At 50.5% G+C, this 13742-nt stretch overlaps 1 protein-coding gene across 1 annotated transcript; it reads left to right on the forward strand.

The window, feature by feature from the left end:
• Nucleotides 1-1010: 1010 nt before the first annotated feature.
• Nucleotides 1011-13259, forward strand: Phb1 (prohibitin 1). The gene is made up of 7 exons (XM_006971926.4): nt 1011-1133; nt 2353-2467; nt 5189-5350; nt 8553-8695; nt 8864-8980; nt 11886-11981; nt 12883-13259. The coding sequence occupies exons 2-7, from the start codon at nt 2380-2382 to the stop codon at nt 13093-13095; spliced, it is 819 nt and encodes a 272-aa protein (XP_006971988.1). The 5' UTR covers nt 1011-1133; nt 2353-2379; the 3' UTR covers nt 13096-13259.
• The last annotated feature ends 483 nt before the right edge of the window (nt 13260-13742 follow it).

The following is a 13742-nucleotide window of genomic DNA, read 5'->3' on the forward strand; positions in this document are numbered from 1 at the left end:
GGCGAATCTCTGTGAGTTCGAAGCCAGCCTGGTCTACAGAGTGAGTTCCAGGTTAGGCTCCAAAGAAACCCTGTCTCGAAAAACCAAAAAAGACCAGGCTGGTCTAGAACCCTCTGCCTCCTGTGTGCTGGGATTAAAGACATGCACCACCATACCCAGCTTGTTTCGTGCCTTTTATGTATGTGTGTATATGCACACATTCTCTGAAGAGTTCTGTCTTTACAGAGCAACATGTCCAAGAGAAATAAACACAGTACTACATTTTAGATTTTATCGAATCGTGGAGAGGATTGCTATAAAAAGTCACTATTGGCTCAACTGACAAGTAAGAGGGTGTCCTTGTATTTAGAGAATATAGGAGAGAGACAAGTGGAGCACAGGGAGAAGAAAGTGGAGGGGAGGAGAGAAGGGTAACAACAAATGCTTCTTGACAACAGGTGAACTCGAGGAAAGGCACACGTTCTCCGTCCCGTTCTTGCAATTTCTCAAATACAACTTGGAAAAAAAAAAGTGCCCAGGAGACTTAGACCCTAAATCACGCCCTTTGGCTGGAGTCGTGCAAGACGTGAATGAGTCTCTTCCTCTCTTTTTTAAAAGCCGTTTCTAAAGTCCCGATCCAAGTTTCAAGTCCCTGAGTGAGGGCCGTCCTTAGCCTCCCTAGAAGTCTCGCAGGCCATCAGTTATTGCACCTCACCTTTTTCCAAAATGCCCACTCACCCCCTTTACTACCCAGTTACTTCCGCCACCAAGTGGAAGCCCACGCCTTTCCGACCCAACCCGCGCCGCTCCTCACTCGCAATCACCTCCTTACGAACGAGGCACGTGCATTTAATTACCAAGGAACTACAACCCCCGAAAGGCTTTGCGGCAACGTCCCATTAATTACCGCCAAACAGAAGCAGGTTTCCTGCTCGGGCCCGCTGCTGCATACGCTTTTGGGAGTTGTAGTTGGCTTCAGAAAAACCCCCGGGCCCGCGGAACGACAGCATACCACGCTTCCCAGAATGCGTTGCGCTCGGCTCTACCAATTGAAGGGACGGTTCTTGAAGGGGGCGGGGGAAAGGGAGGAGCTGCCTGGCGCACGCGCAGTATGCGAGGCTGGGGAATTCATGTGGAGGTCAGAGTGGAAGCAGGTGAGCGTGGTAGGGGTCGTGCGGGCCTCTGTTTTTATGTCCCCGTAGCCCTCCTTTGCTCGTCTCTGTGCAGTGGGGGCATGGCATGCATGTGTGGGTACGCCTAATGGAGAAGGGGGAAAGGCTGAGTCCAGAACGAACCAGGGGTTGTGCAAGGGACTGGATGAGGAAAAATCCAGAAGCTAGCAGAAATAGAAACGACGGTGTCCTAGTGTCAGGGGCGGAGGATCAGTGTGCGCGGGGAAAACGGGATAGGCTCGCAGCTGAGGTCTGGGAAAAGGGAGGGAGGATTTGAAGATTGCACGCAGGGCGACTCAGGGGCGGGGCATTAAAAAGTTCAAGGCTGAGCGGTTTGTAGTGTGTCAGCTCCGTGCTCCCACCCACCCCGCCGCAGCTCCACCTCCAGTCCTTCACTGCTCTGCCTCCCTGCACCCCTGCCCCCTCCCGCTTTCCCATTAACAGGTGTGGGGAGGAGTTTTCCAGTGCCTTCTAGAATTCCGATCTCCTCATTCTAACCCTGGTTCTACTACTTAATAGTGTAACCGCTCTGCACCAGTAGTAATTTTCATAAAGAAACGGAAGGTTAAATAAAACTGTTGGAGACTGCCTAACTTTTTTGTTTTGTTTTGTTTTTCGAGACAGGGTTTCTCTGTGTAGTTTTGGTGCCTGTCCTGGATCTTGCTCTGTAGACCAGGCTGGCCTCGAACTCACAGAGATCTGCCTGCCTCTGCCTCCCGAGTGCAGGGATAAAAGGTGTGCGCCGCCGCCACCACTACCCGGCCTGAGACTGCCTAACTTAAATGTCAACAGGAATTATCCATTTTGTTGTTGGCGTAACCCTTGTAGTACATTATTTGAGTTATTTTTCCAAACCCAAATTGCACAGAGCCAACCATACGCATACTCCTGTGTCTAGCAAATGGGAGTGTAGTTTTCTGTGGCACGAAGTTATCTGACGCACCGTTCCTATGGTGAGCCAAGTGCACCCGGCTCTTCTTTGAATGGCTCTAAAGAAAAGAAACATCTGCAAAAGCAAACGGTGATGCTACACTTTGCAAGATGTTGAGTGTTATTAGGAGGTGTTCAGTGAGTGAGTTAGAGCTCAAAGGAGTAGATACATGAAGATTTATCCTGAGAAGTGAATGTTGGGCCCTGGAGAGGGGGAGGGCCTTCTCTGAGGATTTCGTGTCAAGTTGTTTTATTTTTACCCCTTGTTTAGGTGTGAGTGGGTGCGACAGAAGGAATCATGGCTGCCAAAGTGTTTGAGTCCATCGGAAAGTTCGGCCTAACGCTGGCCGTCGCAGGAGGCGTGGTGAACTCTGCCTTATATAACGGTGAGGCGCTGAGGCGGTGGGGTGCTTTCTGGATGGTTTCTGTTGATCTGCACAGCCCTTTTGACATTCCTGAGGCTAGCTGCTGTCTGAAGGTGTGTGAGATTCAGGGAGCTCACCTGATGCTACCCCACAAACAATAGGTGTGTGTTATCAGAGGCCCTGTCTTCACTTAGGCAGGGGTCCTCAACCTCCTGAACACTGTGACCCTTTAATACAGCTCCTCGTGGTGTGGTGCCCCCCCCCCAAACCATAAAATTATTTTCGTTGCTACTTCATAACTGTAATTTTGTTACTCTTATGAATCTACTACTTAATAGTGTAACCTCTATTTACATTTAATAGTATAACAGAATATGTCAATATCTGTGTTATCCGATGGTCTTCGGTGACTCCTGTGAAAGGGTCATTTGACTCCCTCCCAAAGGGGTCGAGACCCACAGGTTGAGAGCTGATGACTTAGAGCCTTTGTTCAAGAGGAGCCCTGCTGTCCAGGTGCTGGTGGATGTTTCTAGTGCTTTAGCCAGTCTGAAGTGGTGCTCTATTACCCAGATGCCTCTGCAGAGTGGCAGGATCTCATTGGTTCTCCTCTGCATGTGGGTGAAATAACTTGGCAGATTCCCTCAGCTTGAGAGACCACGTCCTGAGAAAGAGGGCTTTGCTCAGCTAGTTGCAGAGAAAATAATTTCTGAGATGCATTGCTCGGCATTGAAAGTGCCGCAGGGCTCAAGCTAGGTTTGCTTTGACTGTTTTTATGGCCTTAGAGGCAAGTCCCTCCACTCCTCTGCTTTCTCAGTGGCAAACAACGGGACTGAACTAGTTTTTCTCTTAAGATTCCCTCCAATTTTGATGCTCTTCAGAACAAACAGATTTGATATACTCCCTGTATGATTTGATATACCTCCTGTACGGTTTTTTGTTTGTTTGTTTGTTTGTTTGTTTTTTTGAAACAGGACCTTACCATGTAGCTCTTGAATGGCCTGGAACTCTATGTAGATCAGGGTGGTCTAGAACTCACAGAGATCCACATGCCTCTGCCTCCCGAGTGCTGGATTAAAGGTGTACACACCTCTATACCCAGCTCAAGTGTAGTGGCTTTAAGCAACTCAGCCACATCCTGCTATTTTGTCTTTTTAAGACAATGTCTCCTGTAGCCTTTGAACTTCTGAACCTCTTGCTTCTGGCTATATGACTTTTTGATGAGTATTATTTTCAGAGTGAAAGTTTTTAGGCCAATTCTCAATTCAAATAGGAAAAGAGAAAGTAGCTACTTCAGCCAGGGTCTGGGGGCATACTCCTGTAACCCCAGTACCCGTAAGGCTGAGGTATGAGGATCTTGAGTTCCAGTCCCATCTGGGCTACATAGTAAGATCCTGTCTCACAAAGAGGAGAGGGAAGGAGAGAGAGGGAGAGAGAGATCTGCTTATCTCATGAGGCACATTTTCATACCTTCATGTATACATCTGTAGAGCATTTTTTAAATTTCTCTCTGAGTACACAAGACAGCTATGAGAAAGATGCTGGCCAAGCTGGCCATAGTGGTGTTTGCCTTTAGTCTCAGCACTCAGGAGGCAGAGGCAGGTAGATCTCTGAGTTCGAGGCCAGCTTGGTATACATAGTGAGTTCCAGGACAGCCAGAGCTACATAGTGAGAATCTATCTTGGGGGGGGGGGGGGGCGACACAAAAAAACCACAGAGTCGTATTCTCCTTATGCTGCCTGAACTGGTGGGGGAAAGGATGAGACAGACTTGTGAGCTCCAGACTGATCTGAGCTATATCCTGAGACCCTGCCTCCAAAAAGGACAGAACAATGGGAACATCTGCATTTCAGGATTCCCATAGTGGGGCCCGTGCTTCTGGGACCATCGGGTTAAACTGGAGCGCGTACGTACATGTTGGCAGTGAAGAGCTCTTGAGTTATAGAACTCTTGGGAAGCAGTTCCTGGGATGTGTTGGTGGGAGTTGGCCCTGGGGTGGGATGGTTAATTAGGAATTCAGTGGCCAGCTCTTGAAAGGAGAAAGGGTGCTAAGGAGCGGCCTTGAAGTACCTGGGGAGACTTACGGGACAGGAAGAGATTGCTCAGGAAGACAGGGAGGAAGAGGGGACCCTAACAAGTGGGAGAAAGAGGCAAGGGTCTAAACGCTTTGAATATTAATTACGAGGGGGAAAGAGGGCCGGTGAGATGGCTTAGTGGTAAAAGTACGCAGGGCACAAGCCAGGTCACCTGAGTGCTGTCCCTGGGGCTTGTGCAAAGACAGAAGCAGACTGGCCACACAGAAATGTCTCCTGACGTCCACACGTGCATCATGGTATGCGCGTGGCCCCCTCCCAAACACAGGAAATTTATTTCTTTAAAAATAAAGATTGAAAAAAGGATTGGCAAGATGGCTCAGTGGGTAGACACTTGCTGCCAAGCCTGATAACCTGAGTTTAATCCCAGGACCCACTTGTGGAAGGAGAGAACTGACTTCCGCAGTTGTCCTCTGGCCTTCACATGAGCATCACACCATGTGCTCGTGTGACACACACACACACACATACACACACACACACACACACACACACACATACACACACACACACACACACACACACACACACACAGTAAGATAAGGAATTTTTACAAATCTTTAAAGTAAGAAGCGAGGATCTTGCAAACATAGGACCCTTTCTGCTAAAGAGTGACAGAGTTTTCTGACCTGTCGTTATTATTTCTTCCTAGTGGATGCTGGACACAGAGCTGTCATCTTTGACCGATTCCGTGGAGTGCAGGACATTGTGGTGGGGGAAGGGACTCACTTTCTCATCCCTTGGGTACAGAAACCCATTGTCTTTGATTGCCGCTCGCGACCCCGGAATGTACCAGTCATCACTGGCAGCAAAGGTGAGTGTTGCCTGGAACTGATGAAGGCGCTGTGGAGCTGTGGAGCTGTGCTGTGCTGTGCACCCCAGAAACATCTGTGCACAGCAAAGATGCAAGAGGTTAAGAATGTCTGTGCCAGGCGGTGGTGGCGCACACCTTTAATCCCAGCGCTGGAGAGACAGAGGCAGCCAGATCTGTGAGTTCCAGGACAGCCAGGGCTACACAGAGAAACTGTCTCTAAAAACAAAAAACAAATTTAAAAAAAAAACAAATTTCTGGTGTGGGAGACCAGGCATGGTGGTGCATGCTTTTAATCCCAGTATTCAGGAGGCAGAGGCAGGTGGATCTCTGTGACTTTAGACCAGCCTGGTCTGCAGAGTGAGTTCCAGGCCAGGCAAGACTATGTAGAGAGATCCTGTCTTAAAGAACTTCTAGTGTGGGAGTGGGCAGGGGTCCTGGGGGGCATTGGAGGAAGGGACATGAAATGACATATCTTGACATAATGAGTCAAGAATAAAAATGCCGTAATGTTTGTCTGGGGTGGAGCTCAGTTGGAAGAGTCCTTCCTAGCAGGCCCGAGCCCCTCAATTCAGTCCCCAGCACTGCACAGACTGGGTGTGGTGGTGCATGCCTGTAATTCCTGCCTTCCATAGCAGGAGGATCAGAAGTTCAAGGTCATCTTTGGCAAAGCTCTGATATGAGAGTCCCTGTTTCAGAAGAAACAGAAGGAAAGGAAAGGAAATGTCATAATAAAACCCATTACTTTGCATGCTAACTTAAAAGGTTACTTTAAGGACTAGAGAGATGCCTGCTGCCAAGCTTGACAACCTGAGTTCAGTCCCCGAGTCCGACATGTCAGGACGAGAGAACTGATTCCGGCAAGTTGTCCTTTGACCTCTTCACACACACACCCTGGCATGTGCACACCCACCCACACAATGCATAATACATAGATAAATAAATAAATGTTAAAGGTTAACTTAAAAAAAAAAAAAAAAGAATTCCAGGCTGGTGAGTCGGGCCAGTGAGTAAAAAGCTCCTGGCACCAAGCCTGCGTTTGATCTCTAAAAACCACATCATGGAAGAAGCAGAGAACAGAGTCCTGCAAGCTGTCTTCTGACCCCCACGTGTGTGCTGTGATGCACATAAACGTACACATGCAAGTCATTAGAAATTACTGTGGAGAATTGGTAGTGTGATTGTCCTGGAGAGGAGTGTGTAGATTTGTAGACTAAAATACATATTTAAGGTAAACACAGGCAGCAGGAGAAATTCAGAGACAGATATAAAGGCTACCCTGAGAGTTTCATCCTGGGGCTGGACACGTGGCCAGTGGTTAAGAGCACTTGTTGCTCTTACAGAGAGCCTGGGGTCGGTTCCCAGCTCCAATAAGGTGACAGCGCCATCTGTATGTAACCCCACTTCCAGGGCATCCAACAAGCATGCATGTGGTGCTCATGCAGACAAACATCCATAAAGTAAAATAAGTCTTAGGGGAAAAAAGTTACATGCTGTCCTAACTTTGAGGAAATCTAAATGTGTCTTTCGCTGCTGTGGTTGACCCTTCCCATCAGCTCTTGCTCCTCGCTTTTCCTGCTGTGGTTGACCCTTCCCATCAGCTCCTGCTCCCCAGAGTGACTGTCCAAACCCTTGTGGCTGGCAATTTTCCCTTTGCCTTGCTTTCCATGGTCTCTGCTCCAATGGGGCAGACCTCAGATTGCGCTCTCACAGGCCGGGCCCCACGGCACTGGGTTTCTAGTTAGAGCCTGAAGTGATGCGCCCTCACCGGTCCCCTCCCCGGTCAGAGTGCAGGCAGACAGTGGAAGTCGCGGGAAGAAGGCTCCTGTGGGCTTGGTATGCGGACTGCACTCGATGCCCTCGGTGCTGTCCCCAGCAGATGTGTGTGCTGTGCCCAGCTTGGTGCTGGCTGGAAGGCTGGAGTACAGGGACGACTAAAAAGAACTATTAAGGACCTCAGTTCTCAAGAAGGCAGGTGTGAGAACAAGCAGCTGGAATGGTGGGAGGAGAAGATGGCCAGGGGCATGTGGAGCAGAGATCTGCCCAGTCTCCCTGGTGCTGTCTCTTGATTGGAGAACCTGAAGAGTGAGAAGTTAGGACAAGAGAGAGGGGAGGGGAATAGGAAGTCTGCCTGCTGGGACCGGCTTGCTGCGGAGGAAAGAGAAAAGGTGGGCTTGGGTAATGGCGAAGAGTGAGGTCGCGTTTAAAATCCCCCTGAACTTCCTGCCTTTGGGCTTTTCTGTGTCGTCTCACAGTTGTGCTAAGGATGCAGTACGGACCTCCCCTTGTTAAAATTGGGACGGGCGACTCTGGAGGCTGTGTGCATTCGGGGACTTTCCACCCTCTCGGTGCCTGGGGCAGGACCCTACTCACGGGTGGCACTTGGTGCCGGTGCTTAAGCAGTGTGGCTGTGCGTTAGCGCTGCACAGGCCTGAATTGCCAGGGAGCAGTAGGGGCTGAGCGTCTCCCTGAGTGGGTGTGAATAATGAGCCTTTTGAATTCACCCCGCCAATGGCTCACCTGCCTCTGTTTAGACTTTATCGGGGTTCCTCGCACATCAGTGCACTGGTGCGATCCGCAGCCTTCTCCGTGCGTCAGGAAGTGGGCCCTGGCTGAGTGATGACTTAGCCTTGGTCCGCTGTATACGTGAAGGTGCTCTTCCCGCTGATTCTCCTCCAGCCTCCCCCACCGTTGGCGGTTTCTCTCCGTTCTCGCATACTAGTACGCTCAGTTTGGCTAAAGTCATCAGGCTGCGTCATTAGTGACCATCAGGGTGGTGCCACAGCCCAGGTCAGTGGGTGCTGGATGCTGTTTCTACCAGATCCAAGTAACCCAGGCCTGACTCTGCTGACTTGAGCACACACACCAGCCCTTGGAAAGGCCCGCTTCAGAATTCTGGGCATTGGCCTGTTTTGTCTTAAGGTGTTCACAGTCCCAAACACTCTTTAGTCGCACCGTGTGGACTGCTGTCCTCAGAGGGCATTCGGGACGTACTGAAAAGCTAGTGCAGCCCCATCCTGCCTGTGGTTCCTGACTGCGGTGCTGAGTGATCTGCTGTGCTCTGCTGAGGGACAGACAGAGCCAGCCCTCTCCTAGGGTCTAACCGACATTCTGTGTATGGTTTGTAGTGGACCTGGGCTAGGAAGGTCATAGAGAAGTCCAGCTGTGGTTTTGTGTTTAACTCCCATGCATTCCCTACCCTAAGATTTGCAGAATGTCAACATCACACTACGCATCCTCTTCCGGCCGGTGGCCAGCCAGCTTCCTCGTATCTACACCAGCATCGGTGAGGACTATGATGAGCGGGTGCTGCCATCCATCACCACAGAGATCCTCAAGTCAGTAGTGGTGAGTGAACAGGACCCTCTCCCCGAGCCTAGAGCGCAGCCCGAGAGGTGGCTAGGTGGCAGGGAGAACAGCGTGGCCAGGTGGTGGTCGGAGGGTGCAGCTGTCGGTGGGCTGGTTGTTTCTTCTTCCTCGGTAACCCGTGCTCTGTCTGTCTTCCCTTGGGGCCAGGCTCGCTTTGATGCTGGAGAGTTGATCACCCAGCGAGAGCTGGTCTCGAGGCAGGTGAGCGATGACCTTACAGAGAGAGCAGCAACGTTTGGGCTCATCCTGGATGACGTGTCCCTGGTAAGATCCTTGGGGAGGCTGAGGGGAGGGCCCTCTTCTCTTGCTTAGGTGACTGGCTTTGTTTCTGGGCACCAGGGTTAGGTGCTGTGTCCACTTAGCTGGGTGTGGGGCTTGAAAACGTGAAAATGGAGGGATGCCGGAGGCCATCTCCTTGGGTCTGTTTTTGATTGAGCATTCTTTCCGTTCCGTCTGTCACACACATTTTTATTATTACCTCTGCCCTGGATGGTTCCTAACCACTGAACTTCCCAGGCTCCCTAGAAAGTGATTCCTGTTGGCCTTGTCAAAAGGCTGACAGTTAGGCCTGGGAACAGCTGAGTCTTCCTCTCTAGAGTAGACCCAGCCAGGCTCCTAGATTCCTCAACACTGAGGGTCTGAAGCTTAGTGGAGGGGTCCTGGGAGCCCCTGGTGAAAGGTGATAGGGTGCAAGCGATTGGCTGTCCCCCGGGCCTGGTGTGGAGGGGCAGGAGACACCGCGGAGGTGTAGCTTACCTTTTGAGACTTTATATTGACTGTATTAATGTGATGTTGGGTGTCGTAACTTGGACAGAAAGCAATATAGGCAGTATAGTGTTTCAGACTGAGGTGAGGGGAAGGGGTCGTGTTCCTAGAGTCCCTGGGAAAAGTCTTGGAGTGATTTGTTCAGGTAGCAAGGCAGAGTGCTTCCTGTTCCCTCTCCGGCTGGCCTGGGAAAGGCCGGGCTTCCCTCAGCATCTGTGCAGCTGTTTAAACAGCCATCCTCTGAACACCCTCTGCTCCCCCCAGGCATGGCCTCTCCTGTGCCTCCTAGGGGAGGGAAGGGCATGTGGCTCCCTCTACTGGCAACATGCCAAGCTGCAGCCTTGGGCTCTGCAAAGCGCTGGACCCCAGGCTCTTCCACTGTTAACACAAGCACCTTGGCTGTGAGAATGCATGGAGTAAAAACCTAAGAGAAACTTGGCATCTTTCTAGACTCTGACCACATACTCCATCCTGGGGAAATGTGGGCTGACCACAAGAAACCATAGCTAAGAGGTGTGAGAAGAAAATTAGATTTCCTGGGGAATTTGCTGCCCTCAGCTGGCCCTCTCAGAAAGAAATTGTATTCTTTAATTACACATTTAGCTTTTCAATTCTTAGGATTGTATTTCCCTATCCAGAGTTTGAGCAAGAAGTGGACCAGGCAGAGTCTGGCAGCTGCAGCATAAGACTTAGCTGGGCGTCTCGGCCCGTGCCTGGGATCCCAGCCCTGTCTTGCCATGAGTTCCAGCCCACCTGGGCTACAGAGAAAGAGTCTGTCTCAAAAAACAAACCAAAAGACTTAGGTGTGTAGTGTGAAAGACTCTAGGGCCAGGACTTTCTCTGCTGAACTTGGAGGTTGCATGTATTTTAAACAGCAGAGGTTGGGGCTGGAGTGGAAGTGAAGCAAACTGCATTTGGTGCCTGAACCAACGATTTCTTCATTTTGTGCCCTTTTCAGGTTTTTTCCTCTAGTTTTTCTTGTTTGTTTGTTTGTTTGTTTGTTTGTTTGTTTGTTTTTTTGGTTTTTCGAGACAGGGTTTCTCTGTGTAGCTTTGTGCCTTTCCTGGAGCTCACTTGGTAGCCCAGGCTGGCCTCGAACTCATAGAGATCCACCTGTCTCTGCCTCCCGAGTGCTGGGATTAAAGGCGTGCGCCACCACCGCCCGGCTTGTTTGTTTGTTTTTTGTTTTAAGAGCTGAGGTCCGAACCCAGGACCTTGCGCTTGTTAGCCAAGCGCTCTACCACTGAGCTAAATCCCCAACCTTAGATTTATTTTTTTTAACTCGTGTTTATATTTTGTCTGTATGTAAGTGCACCACATATATGCATCAAATGCCCTGTAACTGGGGTTACAGATAGTTGTGAGTCACCGTGTGGGTGCTAAGACACAAACCTGGGTCCTCTACAAGAGTAACAAGTGCTCCTAACCACTGAGCCACCTCTCCAGCCCCTGTGCCTTTTTTTAAATAAAAAGTTGGCTGCAGCAGGCAGCGGTGGCGCACACCTTTTATCCCAGCACTTGGGAGTCAGAGCCAGGTGGATCTCTGTGAATTTGAGGCCAGCCTGGTCTACAGAGCGAGATCCAAGACAGGCACCAAAACTACACAGAGAAACCCTGTCTCGGAAAAAAAAAAAAGTTGGCTGCAGTGACTTGCTCTAGGCTAGGCCTTAGGAGCATTGAGATCTGTTCCCTGTTCTGTACTGTCATTAGAGACAGTCACATCAGCCAAAGAGTCCCAGCTATTTATATGATTAGGAAGGTCTGTGGATAGTAGACTTGAGCTCTCACTCTGACCAATGGCTTTACCTGCCTTTCTTTTAAAACCTTTACCAGAACTGCTTGTGTGCCGAGATGCCATGATTTCCACCCCGCCCTCTCTTCTTCCTGTCCGAGGGTGGGGGTGCTGTGAGAAGGAAGTGGACTGGTTAATCCATAAGCAGAGAGCATCAGGCTCTTGCATCCCTGGGAACCAGCTGTCGCCCCTGCTCTCAGGGGTTCAGTTTTCCATCTGCCTCCCCCAGCCCAAGTCTTGGAACGGGGCATCAAAAGATCTTGGAAGAGCAATAGTCAGTCGTGGGGGTCTTGGAACCCACAGGTCTTCTCTAGGGAGGTGACTGATTGATTAGATCCTTTCTAGTGTCCATGGGCCCCATTAAAAGCCCCAGGTGCCATTTTCTTCATGGGATGACCACGGTGAGGGTGACAGAATTCTGTGTAGGCACAGTGTGAGCAGCTAAGAATACAGAGGTGTGACTGAGGGGACAGAGATGGAAGAGCATCTCCCCGTGCCTCCGGCTGCTGCTGGAGCCATTCCTGGCCTCTTCCTGCCAGTGGCCGGGGAGGCCTCTGAGCAACGCTGTCTAAGCAATTACTGCCTCAGCTTGCACTCACTTTCTCCCCACAGACACATCTGACCTTCGGGAAGGAGTTCACAGAGGCAGTGGAAGCCAAACAGGTGGCTCAGCAGGAAGCGGAGAGGGCCAGATTTGTGGTGGAAAAGGTGAGCGCTCAACCAGATGGCAGGAGCAGTTTCCCCTTCTCCTGTGCTCGGCCTCCCCATCTGCTGGGTGGCCTACACGTTCGTCATCTGTCATCTGTCTGGAATAACCAGAAGAAGGTGGAGGGAACCTTATTCCTACAATCAGTTCCAGAGTCTTTGGGGAGCTGTCAGGGCTATGAGGGTGTGCTCCTAAATCACTGAAGGGTCGGTCGCTTTTTTCCTACTTGCCCACAGTAAAAAAAAAACAAAACAAAACCTTCCCCTACACATAAAAATGTTACTCCTGCAGTATGGTCTGCACTGAGGAGTTACTTTCACGCCATGATTACATAGTGAAACTGACAGCAAAGAAGATCAAATGTGCCAGATGTGCTTTTTTTTTTTTTCTGTTGCTGAATCCATCCAGATGTTGGAGAGAGTGGTAGAACACAATGTATATGTGTAGTATCCTGTTCTTCCTGGTGTATGCAAAGGCCGTTTGCTATCTGCCTTGCCACACTGCTAGTTTTCCTAATGAAGGATGTTTCATTCTTAAAATCTACAAGAGGGATTTAGTTATAGGAAGCATAAGCCCTCAGTGGGCAAGGGTGTGTTTAGCTTGTCCACTGTGGCTCTAGAGCCTGTAAGAGGTCTAGCACTGTGTGCTGATGTTGGGTGCATAATAAACATTTGTTGAATAGATCGCTTAACATTTTTTGTCCGTTTGTTTTGATTTGTCCTACGATGACAAGTGGGCATAAAGGGGAAGAGGAGGGCTGGGTAGACAATGCTGACGCCACGGTGAGGGAAGGATTCTCCCAGAGTGCCTTGAGGACTCTGTGAGGTGCCTGACTTGGTCCTAGTCAGGCCGTACATGCAGTGCTGTGGTGTAATCCCAGTCTCTCGACCTCCTCTCCTGTAGGCTGAGCAGCAGAAGAAGGCAGCCATCATCTCTGCTGAGGGTGACTCCAAGGCAGCCGAGCTGATCGCCAACTCCCTGGCCACCGCAGGTGACGGCCTGATCGAGCTGCGCAAGCTGGAGGCTGCTGAGGACATTGCCTACCAGCTTTCCCGCTCCCGGAACATCACCTACCTGCCGGCCGGGCAGTCCGTGCTCCTCCAGCTTCCCCAGTGAGGCCTCCCCTGCTTGCACCTTCTCGGGCAACCAGGCCAGGGCCTCCGTTATCCCGAATACGCTTTCCTTCTGCCCCACCCCAGAAATCACTGTGAAATTTCATGATTGGCTTAACATGAAGGAAATAAAAGCAAAATCACTCAGACCTCTAATTATCAAATGAAGCTTTTGTTGTTCCACTTTTTTACCCATTTTCATATCCAAAATTGCCAAGTGCTTATGCAGACTGGCTCTGAGCCTTTTGGAGCCTGCTGGCCTTCCACCCTAGGCACTGACAGTTGGCAGAAGAAAGACAGGGCAGTATGTGTGATGGATGGGCGCACAGCTCGCAGCCTGAGTAGACCCATAGCCTCCATCCTGTCGTATATTGAAGATTCGAGGACAGTGGCACACACACAGTTGGACCAAAAAGGCAAGGCCGCAGTTTTTCCAGCCACTTGAACACAGATGCAGCTGGGGAGGGCCGGAGGAAGCGGTCTATCTTAACCGTAAGGCCCCTTCCCCCTAACTGACCAGCGGAAGCAGGTGTGCGCGAACAGGGCATGGAGTGAAGAATCTGCCCATCAAGGTGGGTGGGCCTGATTTTGCCGCCCCCACCAGAGTCCTAAAACTGGGATGGACTTGGAATAGTGCAAGAGGCCTGGACT

Source organism: Peromyscus maniculatus, chromosome 8, assembly GCF_049852395.1.
Source record: "Peromyscus maniculatus bairdii isolate BWxNUB_F1_BW_parent chromosome 8, HU_Pman_BW_mat_3.1, whole genome shotgun sequence".
Classification (NCBI taxonomy): Eukaryota; Metazoa; Chordata; class Mammalia; order Rodentia; family Cricetidae; genus Peromyscus; species Peromyscus maniculatus.

Excerpts from the sequence above, each read along its gene's own strand:
- Phb1 (XM_006971926.4), top strand. The coding sequence starts at position 2,380 with ATGGCTGCCAAAGTGTTTGAGTCCATCGGAAAGTTCGGCCTAACGCTG. Across the intron at positions 5,351-8,552 it reads AGTCATCACTGGCAGCAAAG|ATTTGCAGAATGTCAACATC; the intron begins GTGAGTGTTGCC and ends CCCTACCCTAAG. Across the intron at positions 11,982-12,882 it reads CCAGATTTGTGGTGGAAAAG|GCTGAGCAGCAGAAGAAGGC; the intron begins GTGAGCGCTCAA and ends CCTCTCCTGTAG.